Source organism: Phoca vitulina, unplaced genomic scaffold (genome assembly GCF_004348235.1).
Source record: "Phoca vitulina isolate PV1807 unplaced genomic scaffold, GSC_HSeal_1.0 scaffold12, whole genome shotgun sequence".
In the NCBI taxonomy this organism is placed as follows: Eukaryota; Metazoa; Chordata; class Mammalia; order Carnivora; family Phocidae; genus Phoca; species Phoca vitulina.
The window spans coordinates 24,133,745-24,146,637 of record NW_022589715.1 but is presented as its reverse complement, the minus strand read 5'-3'; the positions used below and the strand labels follow the sequence as shown (position 1 = coordinate 24,146,637).

Below are 12,893 nucleotides of genomic sequence, written 5' to 3'. Positions count from 1 at the left end.
AAATATATTCCACATGAACTAAGATAAAAGAAGCTTAGAATATATGGAAAGTAGAACTGGGGAATTATAAAAGACAAACAAGAGAGCAAACAGTCTGCATTTTATCCTGGCAGCTAAGGACACATTAAGTGCCTAATGTTTCAAATTTGATTTTTACAAAGATTACTCTGGGTGCTTTGTAAAGAATGGACTGGAAAGCAACAAGATTGGAGGTAAGGAAACAAGACAGTCTATTCCAGAAACCCAACGATGACATTATAACAGACTACACTGAAGTAATGGCAGAAGAATGGCAAGCTGAGGAAAGATTAAAGAAATATTTAGAAAGTAAAATTGATACATCTTTATAACTGATTGTATGTGAAAGATAATAGGGGAGAAAGAAACCATGTATACTTGAGATTTTTAGTTCTCACACTGAACCTGAAAAGAATTAAGTCTTCTTCTACCCTTTTTGGTTTTTAAATTGTCTTCTATTGATTTGTTCCTTCATTTAAAAATCTCTCCATTATGGAAAATTTTAAAAACACAGATTAACAAAAAGCATTAAAATCACCCACATTTCCATTATACAAAATAACCACAGTAAATATGTTCGTGTATACTATTTCAATTATTTTTTACAAGTGTACATTATTTATCTCACTTAGAAGAGTAGAATCACATCATAAGCACTGTTTTATGATCTGTATTCCTTCCCTAAATATTTAGCTTAAAAAAGTGGTTCTCAGATATGGTCCCCAGACCATCAACATCAACATCACTAGATGCTGATCAAGTGCAACCTCACAACCCCCAGAGCTGGCAAATCAGAATTTCTGAAGATGGGGTACTAGTAATCCTGAAGCACGCGCCAGCTTGAAAACCTCAGTTCTAGAACACCATTTCAGCACATTTCCCCACTATATAAACATACAATAATTTATTTAATGGTGGGCATTTAGGTAGTTTCCAATTTTTACTGATGTAGTACAGTATATATCCTTATAACTGGATCACTGAACACATCCTTGATGATTTTAAGTGGGCTAATCCCTCAATCTTGAAATTCTAGGTAAAAGCTTTTAATGTGTATTCTCAAATTTTCTATCAGTGACTAATACTTCCTCCAATCAGCAGTATGTGAGAATGGCAGTTTCTCTACATTCTTGGTCACAGTGTATTATCACTTTTTGAGAATCTCTGCCAATTTCATAGGTGACAAATGACATCATATTAAAGTTTTAAAGTACATTTCTATTATTTTTACTGAACTCACCTTCTTTTGTAAACAATTATTCATTTTCATTGCCCATTTTTATGAGGCTCTTGTCTTTTAGAGTTCTCTGAAACTAAACATATTAACTATTTCTTTATGTTCCAGAATATAAATGTTTTCCAGTTGTTTTGCCTGTCTGGTTTTTTTTAGACATGATTTTTTTTAAATAACACTTTGCATTGGTGTGGTACATTTGTTACAACTGATAACCAATCATGATAAATATTATTAACTAAAAGTCCATAGGTTAATGTTCATTTTTTGTGTTGTACAGTTCTGTGAGTTTTGACAAATGTGTAATGTATCTACCATTATGGAATCATACAGAATAGCTCATTATCCTAAAAATTCCCTATGCTCTACCTATTCGTCACCCCCCCCCAAACTTGCATCCCTAACCCCTGATCTTTTTACTGTCTCCCATAGTTTTGCCTTTTCCAGAATGTCATATACTTGGAATCATACCATATGTATGTAAGCCTTTTCAGATTGGCTTCATTCCCTTAGCAATATGTATTTAAGGTGCTTCTATGTCTTTTCATGGCTTACCAGTTCATTTCTTTTTAGCGCTGAATAGTATCCCATTGTCTGGATGTACCACAGTCACCAACTAAAGGACACCTTGATTGCTTCCAAATTTTGGCAATGCTGAATAAAGCTGCTATAAACATTCATGCACAGGTTTTTGTGTGCAAACACAAGTTTTGGGTAGGTATCTAGAAGCATGATTGCTGGACTGTATGGTAAGAGTGTATTTAGCTTCTTAAAAAACTGCCTAACTGGCTTCCAAAGTGGCTATACCATTTTGTATTCACACCAGCAATGAATGAAAGTCCTTGTTGCTGCACATCCGCAGCAGCATTTGGTGTTGTCAGTGTTTTAAATTTTAGCCATTTTAATAGGTACGTGTAGCGGTATCTCGTATCTTTTGCAATTGCCTATTGACATATGATGTACAGCATGTTTTCGTATGCTAATTTTCAAGTGTTAATATATTCTTTGGTAAAGTGTCTGTTTGACACTTTTGCCAACTTTTTAATTGGGCTGTTTATCTTATTGTTGAGTTATAAAAATTCTTTGTATATTCTGGATACAGGTCCTTTATCAGATATGAAATATTCTTTCCCAGTCTGCAATTGGCCTTTCACTTTTGATTTTGATAGTAAGACACAGGTTTTTAATTTTATAATGAAATCTACCAAATATTTCCCAGACACTGTTATACTTCTTCTGATATCATGTTTAGAAACCCCCTTGACCTCAAGCATAATAAAGTCAATCATATTGTCTAGTACTTTGATGGTTTCTCACATTTAATTCTTTAATCCACCTGTAGTATTTGTGTGCCACAGTGAACCCTTTAGTCTTCTTACTAGTAATTTAAAATGCTGCCTTTATCATGTATCAACTTCTGATATGTGCTAGGGCTTGTTTATGTACTTACTATTCCAGTCTATTGTTCTGTCTGTCATTACTGTATGTTGTAACTTTATATATTTTCATATGCTAGCGCCAAATCAATAATATGTACCACAAAAGCCACACACCATTATTCATGGCAATATGATTGTAGCTACTCCACCAAGTGAACTCTGGAATCACTTTTTCATTTTATCCAAAAGAATTCCATTTCATTGTGACCTTCATTATAACTATGTTAAATTTATGACTTCCCATTCATCAACATGGTCTCTTCGCTATGTTAAAGTCTTATTTTGTGTCTCTTAATAAGGTTTTGTTCACTTCTTCACACAGATCCTGAATCTTCCTTGTTAGTTTATTTCTTTGTCTTATTTTTTCCCAGAAAGTATACATATATTTGAGTATGTGTAGTTGTTGTCAATGCTCTTGTATATAGTATCTTTTTTCCCATTCTTTCTACTTCTAATTTCTTGCATATGGTAAAGAATCAAGTTTCATATATTTGTGGCAAGTCACTAGTCTCTCATTAGTTCAAATCATTTTCCAAATGATTTTCTTGGGCTTATCCACAATTGCATTGTATTGCAAGTTTAAATAACACTGCCCCTCTTTACTTTTTACACAATTCATTTCATATTCTTCTTTATTGTACTAATTGAATTTCTATTAAATGTTGAATAGTGATCACGATAAAGAGTACACTGGGGCGCCTGGGTGACTCAGTCAGTTAAGTGTCCAACTCTTGGTTTTGGTTCAGGTCATGATCTCAGGGTCATGGGATTAAGCCCTGCCTTGGGCTCCGTGCTCAGCGGGGAGTCTCTCTCTCCCTCAGCTCTCTCTCTCAAATAAATAAATAAAATCTTTTATTTATTTATTTGAGAGAGAGAGAGACAGAGACACAGCAAACAGGGAGGGGCAGAGGCAGAGAGACAAGCAGACTCCCCACTGAGCAGGGAGCCCGATGCAGGGCTCAACCCCAGGACCCTGAGACCATGACCTGAGCCAAAGGGAGACGCTTAACCGACTGAGCCACCCAGGCGCCCCCAGTAAATAGATCTTTTTAAAAAACAATACAGTCTTATTTCATAATATTAAAATTTTTTTCCAAAATAAACCCTAGATATAATGAAATCATATTTCAATAAACCTTTAAATCTGTATCTCCCTTATAACTTATACGTAGCTTTTACAATTCTTACTCTACTCTTAACTAAGTTTGCATCTACATGTCTTAGTTTGCTCTGACTTTACATTAAATCCAAATCCTATTATCCAGTGATGGATTTCCCAGCCTCTTCAATCTGATAGCATATTTACATTTATTCAGGTCATTTACAAAACTACCCAACAACCACAGAACCATTACCAATTCCTTGGTACTGCTTGTTCTGCAAAATATTAAAGTTGGACAACTAAGGGAAATGAAATGTGATAACCACTTTATGAATAGGAAAAGCTGATTAACTTTTGTGCTGAGAAGACACAGAAATCCTACTTTTCAACAGATTTTATTGTCATAGTGCAAATCACATCAAAAATCTGTCATAGTGACTTTAATAATGATTCATATCACCCACCAAAATAATGCTGCTTTTTAGGCCAATAACACAGAATAACAGTTTCTAAGGAAAACATACTCTTCCTATCATTTTTCCTGATTAAGCAAGTGAAACTTTGCAATTATCAGCAATGACCAAATGATAGAAATTTTCTTATTTGTTGCTAGAAACAATCTAATTACAGCCTCTATTGCTTACCTGTCTGAGCGAAAATAATTCCATGAAAATAAGCTATACACACACACACACACACAGCTTATTCATACAATAGATATAAATTTTTATATATACACACATATTATGTATATCTCATATATAATTATAAAATATTTCATATATATATATAATTCCACAGAGAAAAGGAAAATTACTGTTATAATCATTTTGCCTTTTTCCAGAAGGCAATATAGTAGAGCATGTCTTTCAACTGACATCAAGTTAAAATTTTGAGACTTTTAAAAATCATCTAGTTTTGTGTCGTGATGAGCACCAGGTAATGTATGGAAGTGTCGAATCACTATATTGTACAACTGAAACTAATACAACACTGAATGTTAACTAACTGGAATTAAAATAAAAACATAAAAAAATTAATTGACCAAGAAGATAAAAAAATTAAAAATCACCTAGTTTTACCTCTAGTCCTAAATACATAAATACACTCTAAAGAAGGAATAATACCAATTGGCTGAGCAAAATTATTGATTTGATACCTAACATTTGAGCCTAACATTTAGCAGAGGCTTTATCAAATATAAATCTTCCCATTTTTATGCTTCAACGAGCTATACCAAGCTTCCATAAGTAATGATTGTAGTATTGCCAGAAATGAATCTAAATGGATACTAAGTATAATAACATCAAGGGCTCTAGGGCTGGTGAAAGTACACTGATTTATAATAAATCTTTGATAACATATCATTGCATAACATCCACCATTTAATTTTTTTTTAAAACACACTTTTAAAAAGACATCAGATTTTCTTCTAGCTTTCCATCTACATGGAGGTCTTTAACAACTGTCTTCTAGGAAGTTTTATCTTATTCCCAAAAGGTATATATGTGAAATCCTGAGGTAAGTTTCCTATTTCTTTCACATTTATGATTACCTGGATTAACCAAGAAAACCTCAAAGGAAATTAACAACAATCACTTGGGTTGAAGGGGAGACTAGATTTTAAAATTGACATTTGGAGTTTAAGTCTGGTTTTCTTGTTATTTTTGGCTCCTCCAGAGATGTAAATTAACGAAGTGCCTTTTCATACTTTCTGAATATATGAAATGTTTACATACTAGACATTGAGGGTAAGTAATTTCTTTTTCTCTCTTTCTTCTTTTTTTTTTTTTTTTTTTGCCTTTCTTGACCACACAACTTTATGCCATAATTATTTTCAATTCAAAGCCCCCAAATATAATGCCCAACAGCTGTTATCACGCATACATCGACTGCCACAAATGCTCCAGACACAAAAATATCTCAGCAAGTTAGGAGTCTGTATGATTTTATAGGTTAATTAAGCAGAAAACAGGCTGAACATGTTTTCTTGAGTTTTATTCTACATGAACTATCTTAAATACTTTCCAAGAAAGACACAGAGATATTGATTGAAAACAAGTAACACCATATATAAACAGTAATATAGAATTAATACATTCTTTTAATTTTCAAATATATTTATCTTTTGAAAATTGTTAGCCCATGTAGAACCACATTGTTAGCCCATGTCGAACCAAGAACCATGTAGAAACAAGTTATTCACAAATTAACCATACTTCTGCCAGTAATTTTCCTTGGGAGAACAAATATGATTTTCTTACAAACATGGGACACATACTCAGTGTCCAGAATTACTGAATGATTCAAACAATTAAGTAAAAAGATTTCAGTAACCACTCTACAAATATCTCTGTTAGGAGCAGTAAGTTTATGCAGAAATAATTGTAACTATGATCACTTACCTCAAAAGCTAGGGAATATGAAGGTCAATTAAAAAAAAATACAAGCACATATTATAAATAACTGTGTGCCAACTTATTCAAAACTATCAAGGTTTTATTTTTTAATTCCCCAAATTTATAGATTGTTTTTAAAGATAAGCTAAAAAGAAAAATCAAGCAGGTATCAGACTGCTACCATAAATGAAAGAAAACAATGGAGGAAAATAATTCTGAGGGGCGAAAGCACGTGACACAAGAATTCTACATTCAAAAAAATTGTTATTTGTGAGAGAAGGATAAGGGGAGGTGGAATTCTTCAAATATACAATAGTTCCACGTGATTTTCATCCATGTAAATTCCATTGCACATAAACTTATTGAAAGAGTGTTCAAAGATGCACTTCAAACACAAAATGAATCAAAGTAAAAACCCAAACATGGAGAAATTCCAGTGTCCAATGCCTGGAAATGAACACTGAAATATTTAACAAAAAAAACAGATTCAAATAATTGTTGAAAACATAATGACCAAAATTTAAAATTCCATTTTTATGTAGAAAGTGCCTTTCTACTTTAGCAATATTGAACTAGTTAACCATCCCTGAGATGAGATATTTTGGAAAGGCTCCCAGTTTAAATTTAATATTTTCTGAGCATATCTTGATTTATGAAATTTAATAGACATAAAGAAGACCAGAATAAATGAAGATATACGCCATGCTCCTGGATGTGATGCCTCTATTATAAATATGTCTATTCAACCACAAATTAGAAATATAATGTAATTATTTTCCAAATTGAACAAATTTCTTATGAAACAATGACATTTTCAAAGGAAATGTTAGAAATGACAGAATAAATAGATGAAAATGCCTCAAGTCATTTTAAACTAAGAATAATGAAAGGGAGCTAAAAATTAGAGTATAGCATAAAGTGATGATAATTGAAATAGGGTGCAATAGAAGAAAAACGAATAGAACGGTCCAAAAACAGCCAAAGTATGTAAAGGTAGCATTTCAAATCAGTGAGGAAAAGATTAATTGTTTAATTATTTTGTAACTTGAAAAATTATATGGATAATTGAAATAAGGCAACAAACATTGGAAAATAAAGTCCAAAGAACAGGTTAACTATCCAGTCCTGCTCTTTAGTTCTAACTTTCTCTATAACTATACTGAAGGTCACATCACACAAAAACATCCTCAAGGAACCAGTACAGATATGTTCTTGACCTTTAAAGGATCAATGTATCGGAGACAGTCAAAGAGAAAGAGCAGGAGATGGAAGAAATCAAAAGTAATTTATATATAATAGTAAAAGAAACACTAGCCTCTTTAAAAAGTACAAAATCAACTTAAAAGTTTAAGACCAATAAAATTCAGTAATTTAGGAGAACAAAAAACATTTAATGGCCAAGTGTACCACACATTTCTGTCTGTTAAAATAATTTGTTAACTATTGTTAGTTTCATGGCTGAGTCCCTTTTATTTTCCAAATATTATAATGAATCTGGGAGGAGCCGAGACTCAGTTTCAGCTGCAATGTTCCCTCCCTCCACTGCCTTGTTCCCATCACAGAATTCCACCACCTTCTTCGTCCTGACACTGTGGTGCTGGAGCCAACAAAGGGCTTTTGCTTGCCTTTCCTAAGTGACTGGCCTTTTGATTGTTACAAGTCTGGCTGACAAAGAGAAAACGAGACAGAGAAATACACTTTCTAATAATAGTGTATACATTTTTACAGAGAGTAATTTTTTTTTCACAAATATACTTTGTTTTTAGCCATAGTTACTGTTGTACCCCCCATCCCAAATAATCAGGAGTTATCTTTAATTTGAAAACCAAAACAAAACTCTGCATTCTCTTAGAAACTGCCGGGGGGAAAAGTCACACTTCTTTATATCAGACATTGATGAAAATTACCCATGAGTAAGGTTACATAAAGAAATGTAGTAACTTTCTATAGATCAGTTTCCTAGTATAATTATTTCCTCTTTTTTTTAAGATTTATTTATTTATTTGAGGGGAGGAGGGGCAGAGGGAGAGACAATCTCAAGCAGACTCCCCACTGAGCATGGAGCTCTACACTGGACTTGATTCCACGACCCTGAGATCACGACCTGGGCCAAAACCAAGAATCCGATGCTTAACCGACTGAGCCACCCGGGCACCCCTAATTATTTCCTCTTCCTTTTAGTTATGCCTCTTATCACTATCATTTTCATTACTATATTACTATTCATTTAACCCCAGTATTTGTAGGTCTCCGTCTTCTCCCAGGGATACCTCAAATTATTTTAGGAAGTAGGTAAAAACATATAATAAATTAATAAACAAATTGGAATATATACAATTTGAAAACAATGCAGTCTTTTGACCACAGCCCAAATTCAAAAAAAAAAAAAAAAAAAAAAAAACCAACCTAAAATGAGCTATTACCTTCCCACCTGAAAAAGATAAATTCACACAAAAAGCAAATATCTCTCCATGGGATCTCTATCCTTCAAGTGACTGCTAATCTTTTACCAACTGTATAACAAGCAAAATCCTTTCCACCTACCCGATTCATGTTACACTTAATTCCTACAATTCTTATTCCAATCCCTAATTATTTAGCCGTAAGAAAGAAAGTGAAAGTATTGTGTGCACAACTATGTTTTACTTAAGCTTATCTTAAGGGTTCTTCATCTTGTTTGTCAAATGCAAACAGACTTCTGTGAGGGTTGTTTTTTTTTTTTTCCCAACCAAAATTTCACTATTGCAGTGACCACAATGCCGGCAAATGCCTCCTGAGCTGGAAACAGAACAAGATTTCAAATCATTTATAAATAATCATTTCAAGAACACATCTTTTCTTCTTTTATCCCACAAAAGACAGTATTTTGTTCAGGACCCACAAGCTGTCAACTTCTCAGCATACCCCAAATCCCACTTAGTTCTCTATTGTAAACAGTGTAGTATTTCGCTACCACATCAATAAATAAAATTCTTGAAAGAATCATTTTGTGTTTGATTCACATTTGTTCTGCATATGCCAATGAACCTAAGGTATTTGTAATGTTAAACTCTTAAAGGCCTTAGCTTACAAAAGGGTCAGGCAATCTGAAAACAGCAAAAGGTTTATCCCATATAGATCAGTCTAGACAAAACCCAAAATAAGGAATCATCGCATAAAGTGGTACAATATTCTCCTTTACTACTCTATCTTACTCTCTCCTTTCAGTAAGCTTTTTTTAGAGTAAGAATGAAGAGTTGGCTTCACTGATTAAAAATCAGTCTGCAGATTGGCAGTACTACCCTAATTCTTAAAACTAAGATTTACCTAACCAAAAAGATGAAAGAAATAAAGCCTATAATAAGTAACAGTTGACATATGCAAGGATGAGGGGAGCCAATCCCCTGCATAGTCAAAAATTCACATATAATTTGACTCCCCCAAAATGTAACTACTAATAGCCTACTGCTGACCAGAAGCCTTACCAATAACATAAACACATATTAACACATGTTTTATATGTATATACACTGTATTCTTCCATGAAAGTAAACTAGAGAAAATGAAATGTTATTAAGAAAATCATAAGGAAGGTGCACCTCTGGGTGGCTCAGTTAGTTAAGCTCCCATTCCTGATTTCAGCTCAGGTCATGCTCTCAGGGTCCTGGGATGGAGCCCTCTACTGGGCTCCTCGCTCAGCAGGGAGTCTGCTTAAGTATTTCTCTTCCCCTCCCTCTGCTCCTCCCCCCCACCTGTCTCTCTCTCAAATAAATAAATAAATCTTTAAAAAAAAAAAAAAAGAAAATCATAAGGACAAGAAAATACATTTACTGTAGTGTATCTATCAAAAAAAAAAAATCCATGTATATAAATGGATTCACGGAGTTCAACCCACGTTTTCGAGGGTCAACTGTAATGACCAAATATTATACACATGGAGTTCTTTCTAATGGCACAAATAAAGAAGAATTACCCATGATACCGTTGGAATTTCCTTAAGGAGTATGCTCAAGGATACAAATGCTATCCTGATCTAATGTCCCCTAACAACAACTTTGTCTTCATTAATGCACTTGTCTATTAATTGCTGTATCACAAAACATTTTCAATAATAACTATGATGACATCATGAGCTCATTCACTCTTGATTCTTAGACTACATACAAGAGAGATGGTTTAGCTCAACCTCTGTAAAATTCCATTAGTGGAGTCCAGTTCCAGATAAAATGGAGTACGCATACTCAAACCTATGACTCCCGCTGAATATAGCTATAAAATCTGGACAGAGAAGGCAGGGAACAGCTCTTTTAAGACTCTGAAAAGTGAACAGTAGAAGGCCAACTAGAGAAGAAGACCAGAACTTGAAGTATCACTAGGCTGACAGTAAACTTTTTTTTTTTTTTAACTTCTGTTATCTCCCAGCTTGGACTCAATGTAACAGAAACATGGAGGTGGGCAATGAAGCCTCAGGACCAGCCCTCTAGTTTTAGCCCACGGAACAGAAAAGATACTACCTAATGCTCAGAGAGTATGGGAATATCTCACCTTTTTCTTCTCCATCCTACCACAGCCTATAAGTAACCTCAAGCAACAGTGGCACTGGTCACTAATGGCCAGTTTTAGCCCACAGGAACTAAAACTCTAAGGGAAAGGAAACGTTCCCTTCATATGGTGGAACTGTTGTCCTAAGAGGGTGGGGCCAAGCCCCAGTGTTTCTTTCCTTCTGTCCTCTCACTGTTTGGCCCAGGATGAGGGGGCAGTTGGGGAAGTCTACAGGAAAGCAAAGTAATAAAAGCCCCAGCTTACTAGTCAGAAGATTGGGTTTGGGGGGGGTGGGAGGTGGGGGAGAGAAGCCAGGGAACTGAAAAGTACCTGGTCAATGCAATAAGAATGAGAAATTAAAGGCATATGGATTCGAAGGAAAAAAATAAAACTGTCACTATTCACAGATGACATGATTATCTACCTAAAAAATCCCAAAGAATTTAAAAAAAAAAAAAAATCCAACAATAAAATATTGAGTTTGGCAAGCTTACAGGATATTAAATCAACATACAAATATCACCTGTATTTCTATAAACTATCAGTAACAATGAAAACCAAAAAAAATTTAGTATCATTTATAACAGCTTAAAAGAAATATGAAATAATTGGTAGAAATCTAACAAACATATACAGGACCTATATGATGAAAATTACAAAATGCTAATGAAAGAAATCAAAAGAGACCTAAATAAATGGAGATATCTATGGATTAGAAGACCAAACCTAATAAAGACATCAATTCTCCCCAAATGGAATCACAGATTCAGTGAAATTATAATTAAAATCCCAGCACAATTTTTGTAGATATAGACAAGCTAGTTCTAAAATGTATATGGAAACGCAAAGGAACTAGAATATTTTTTTTAATTTGGAAAAAGAATAAAGCAGGAAGAAACATACTACCTGCTTGTAAGACTTACTTTAAAACTACAGTAACCAAGACAGTATATTATTGGTGAAAGGACAGACACACACCCCAATAGAACAGAAATGACAGAAACAGACTCACACAAATATGGCCACTAGATTTTTGACAAAGGTGCAAAATTCATATGGTATTGGAACAACCAGACATCCATATGCCCAAAATACAAAGAATTCATAGACATGACACCAAAATTCTTAGATATGACACCAAAACCATGATTTGTAACAGATACTGTTAAAAAAAAATTTTAACAAGCTACAGACTAGGAAAAGATATCTGTAAATCACATTATCTCACAAACAACTGGCATCCAGAATGTACAAAGAACTCCCAAAATTCAAAATAAGAAAACAAACAAACAAAAATTTAAAAATAGGCAAAATAGGGGGCGCCTGGGTGGCTCAGTTGGTTAAGCGTCTGCCCTCAGCTCAGGTCATGAACTCAGGGTGCTGGGCTTGAGCCCCACATCGGTCTCCTTGCCCAGCGGGGAGCCTGGTTCTCCCTCTCCCTCAGTCTGCTAGTCCCCCTACTTGTGCACGTGCTCTCTTGCTCTCTCTGTCAAATAAATAAATAAAATCTTTAAAAAAAAAATAGGCAAAATATTTGAGCAGACACTTCACCAATAAGAACACCTGGATGGCATGAAAAGATGCTCAAGATCACTAGCCAGGGCAGACAGACCAATTAAAACCATGATAACATCACTACACATCTAAAACTCACAGAGAAAAAATACCAAGTGCTGGAGAGGATGTTGAGCAACTGGAACTCACAAACACTGCTAGTGGGGCATTCTGAAAACAGTTTGGTCACTTTTTTTTTTTTAATATTTTATTTATTTATTTAACAGAGAGAGACACGGCAAGAGAGGGAACACAAGCGGGGGAGTGGGAGAGGGAGAAGCAGACTCCCCGCTGAGCAAGGAGCCCGATGTGGGACTCAATCCCAGGACCCTGGGATCATGACCTGAGCCAAAGGCAGACACTTAACGACTAAGCCACCCAGGTGCCCCTGGTCACTTTCTTAAAAGTTAAACATATACCTACCTTATAATCCAGCAATCTCGTTCCATGGTATTTATCCTAGATAAAAGAAAACTTATGTTCACACAAAATCCTGTACACAACTGTTTCTAATATCTCTATTAAAAGCTGAAAACAACCCAAATCCCTTTGACAGCTGACTGGATAAACAACTTGTGGTATATCCGCACAACAGAATAATACTCAACAATAAATAGGAGTGAATT

The 12,893-nt window shown here is 34.5% G+C and overlaps 1 protein-coding gene across 4 annotated transcripts in view; it reads right to left on the bottom strand.

Annotated features, from left to right (window-relative positions):
* Positions 1-12,893, bottom strand: part of EXOC6B (exocyst complex component 6B) — a 594,595-nt gene that overhangs the window by 426,763 nt on the left and 154,939 nt on the right. For 2 of the 4 annotated variants that reach the window (XM_032410713.1, XM_032410714.1), the window contains exon 7: positions 12,691-12,726. The exons of the other annotated variants lie outside the window; for them this stretch is intronic. In XM_032410713.1, the coding sequence (XP_032266604.1) occupies positions 12,691-12,726 (36 nt within the window). The remainder of the gene's footprint in view (positions 1-12,690; positions 12,727-12,893) is intronic. 4 annotated transcript variants of the gene reach the window in all.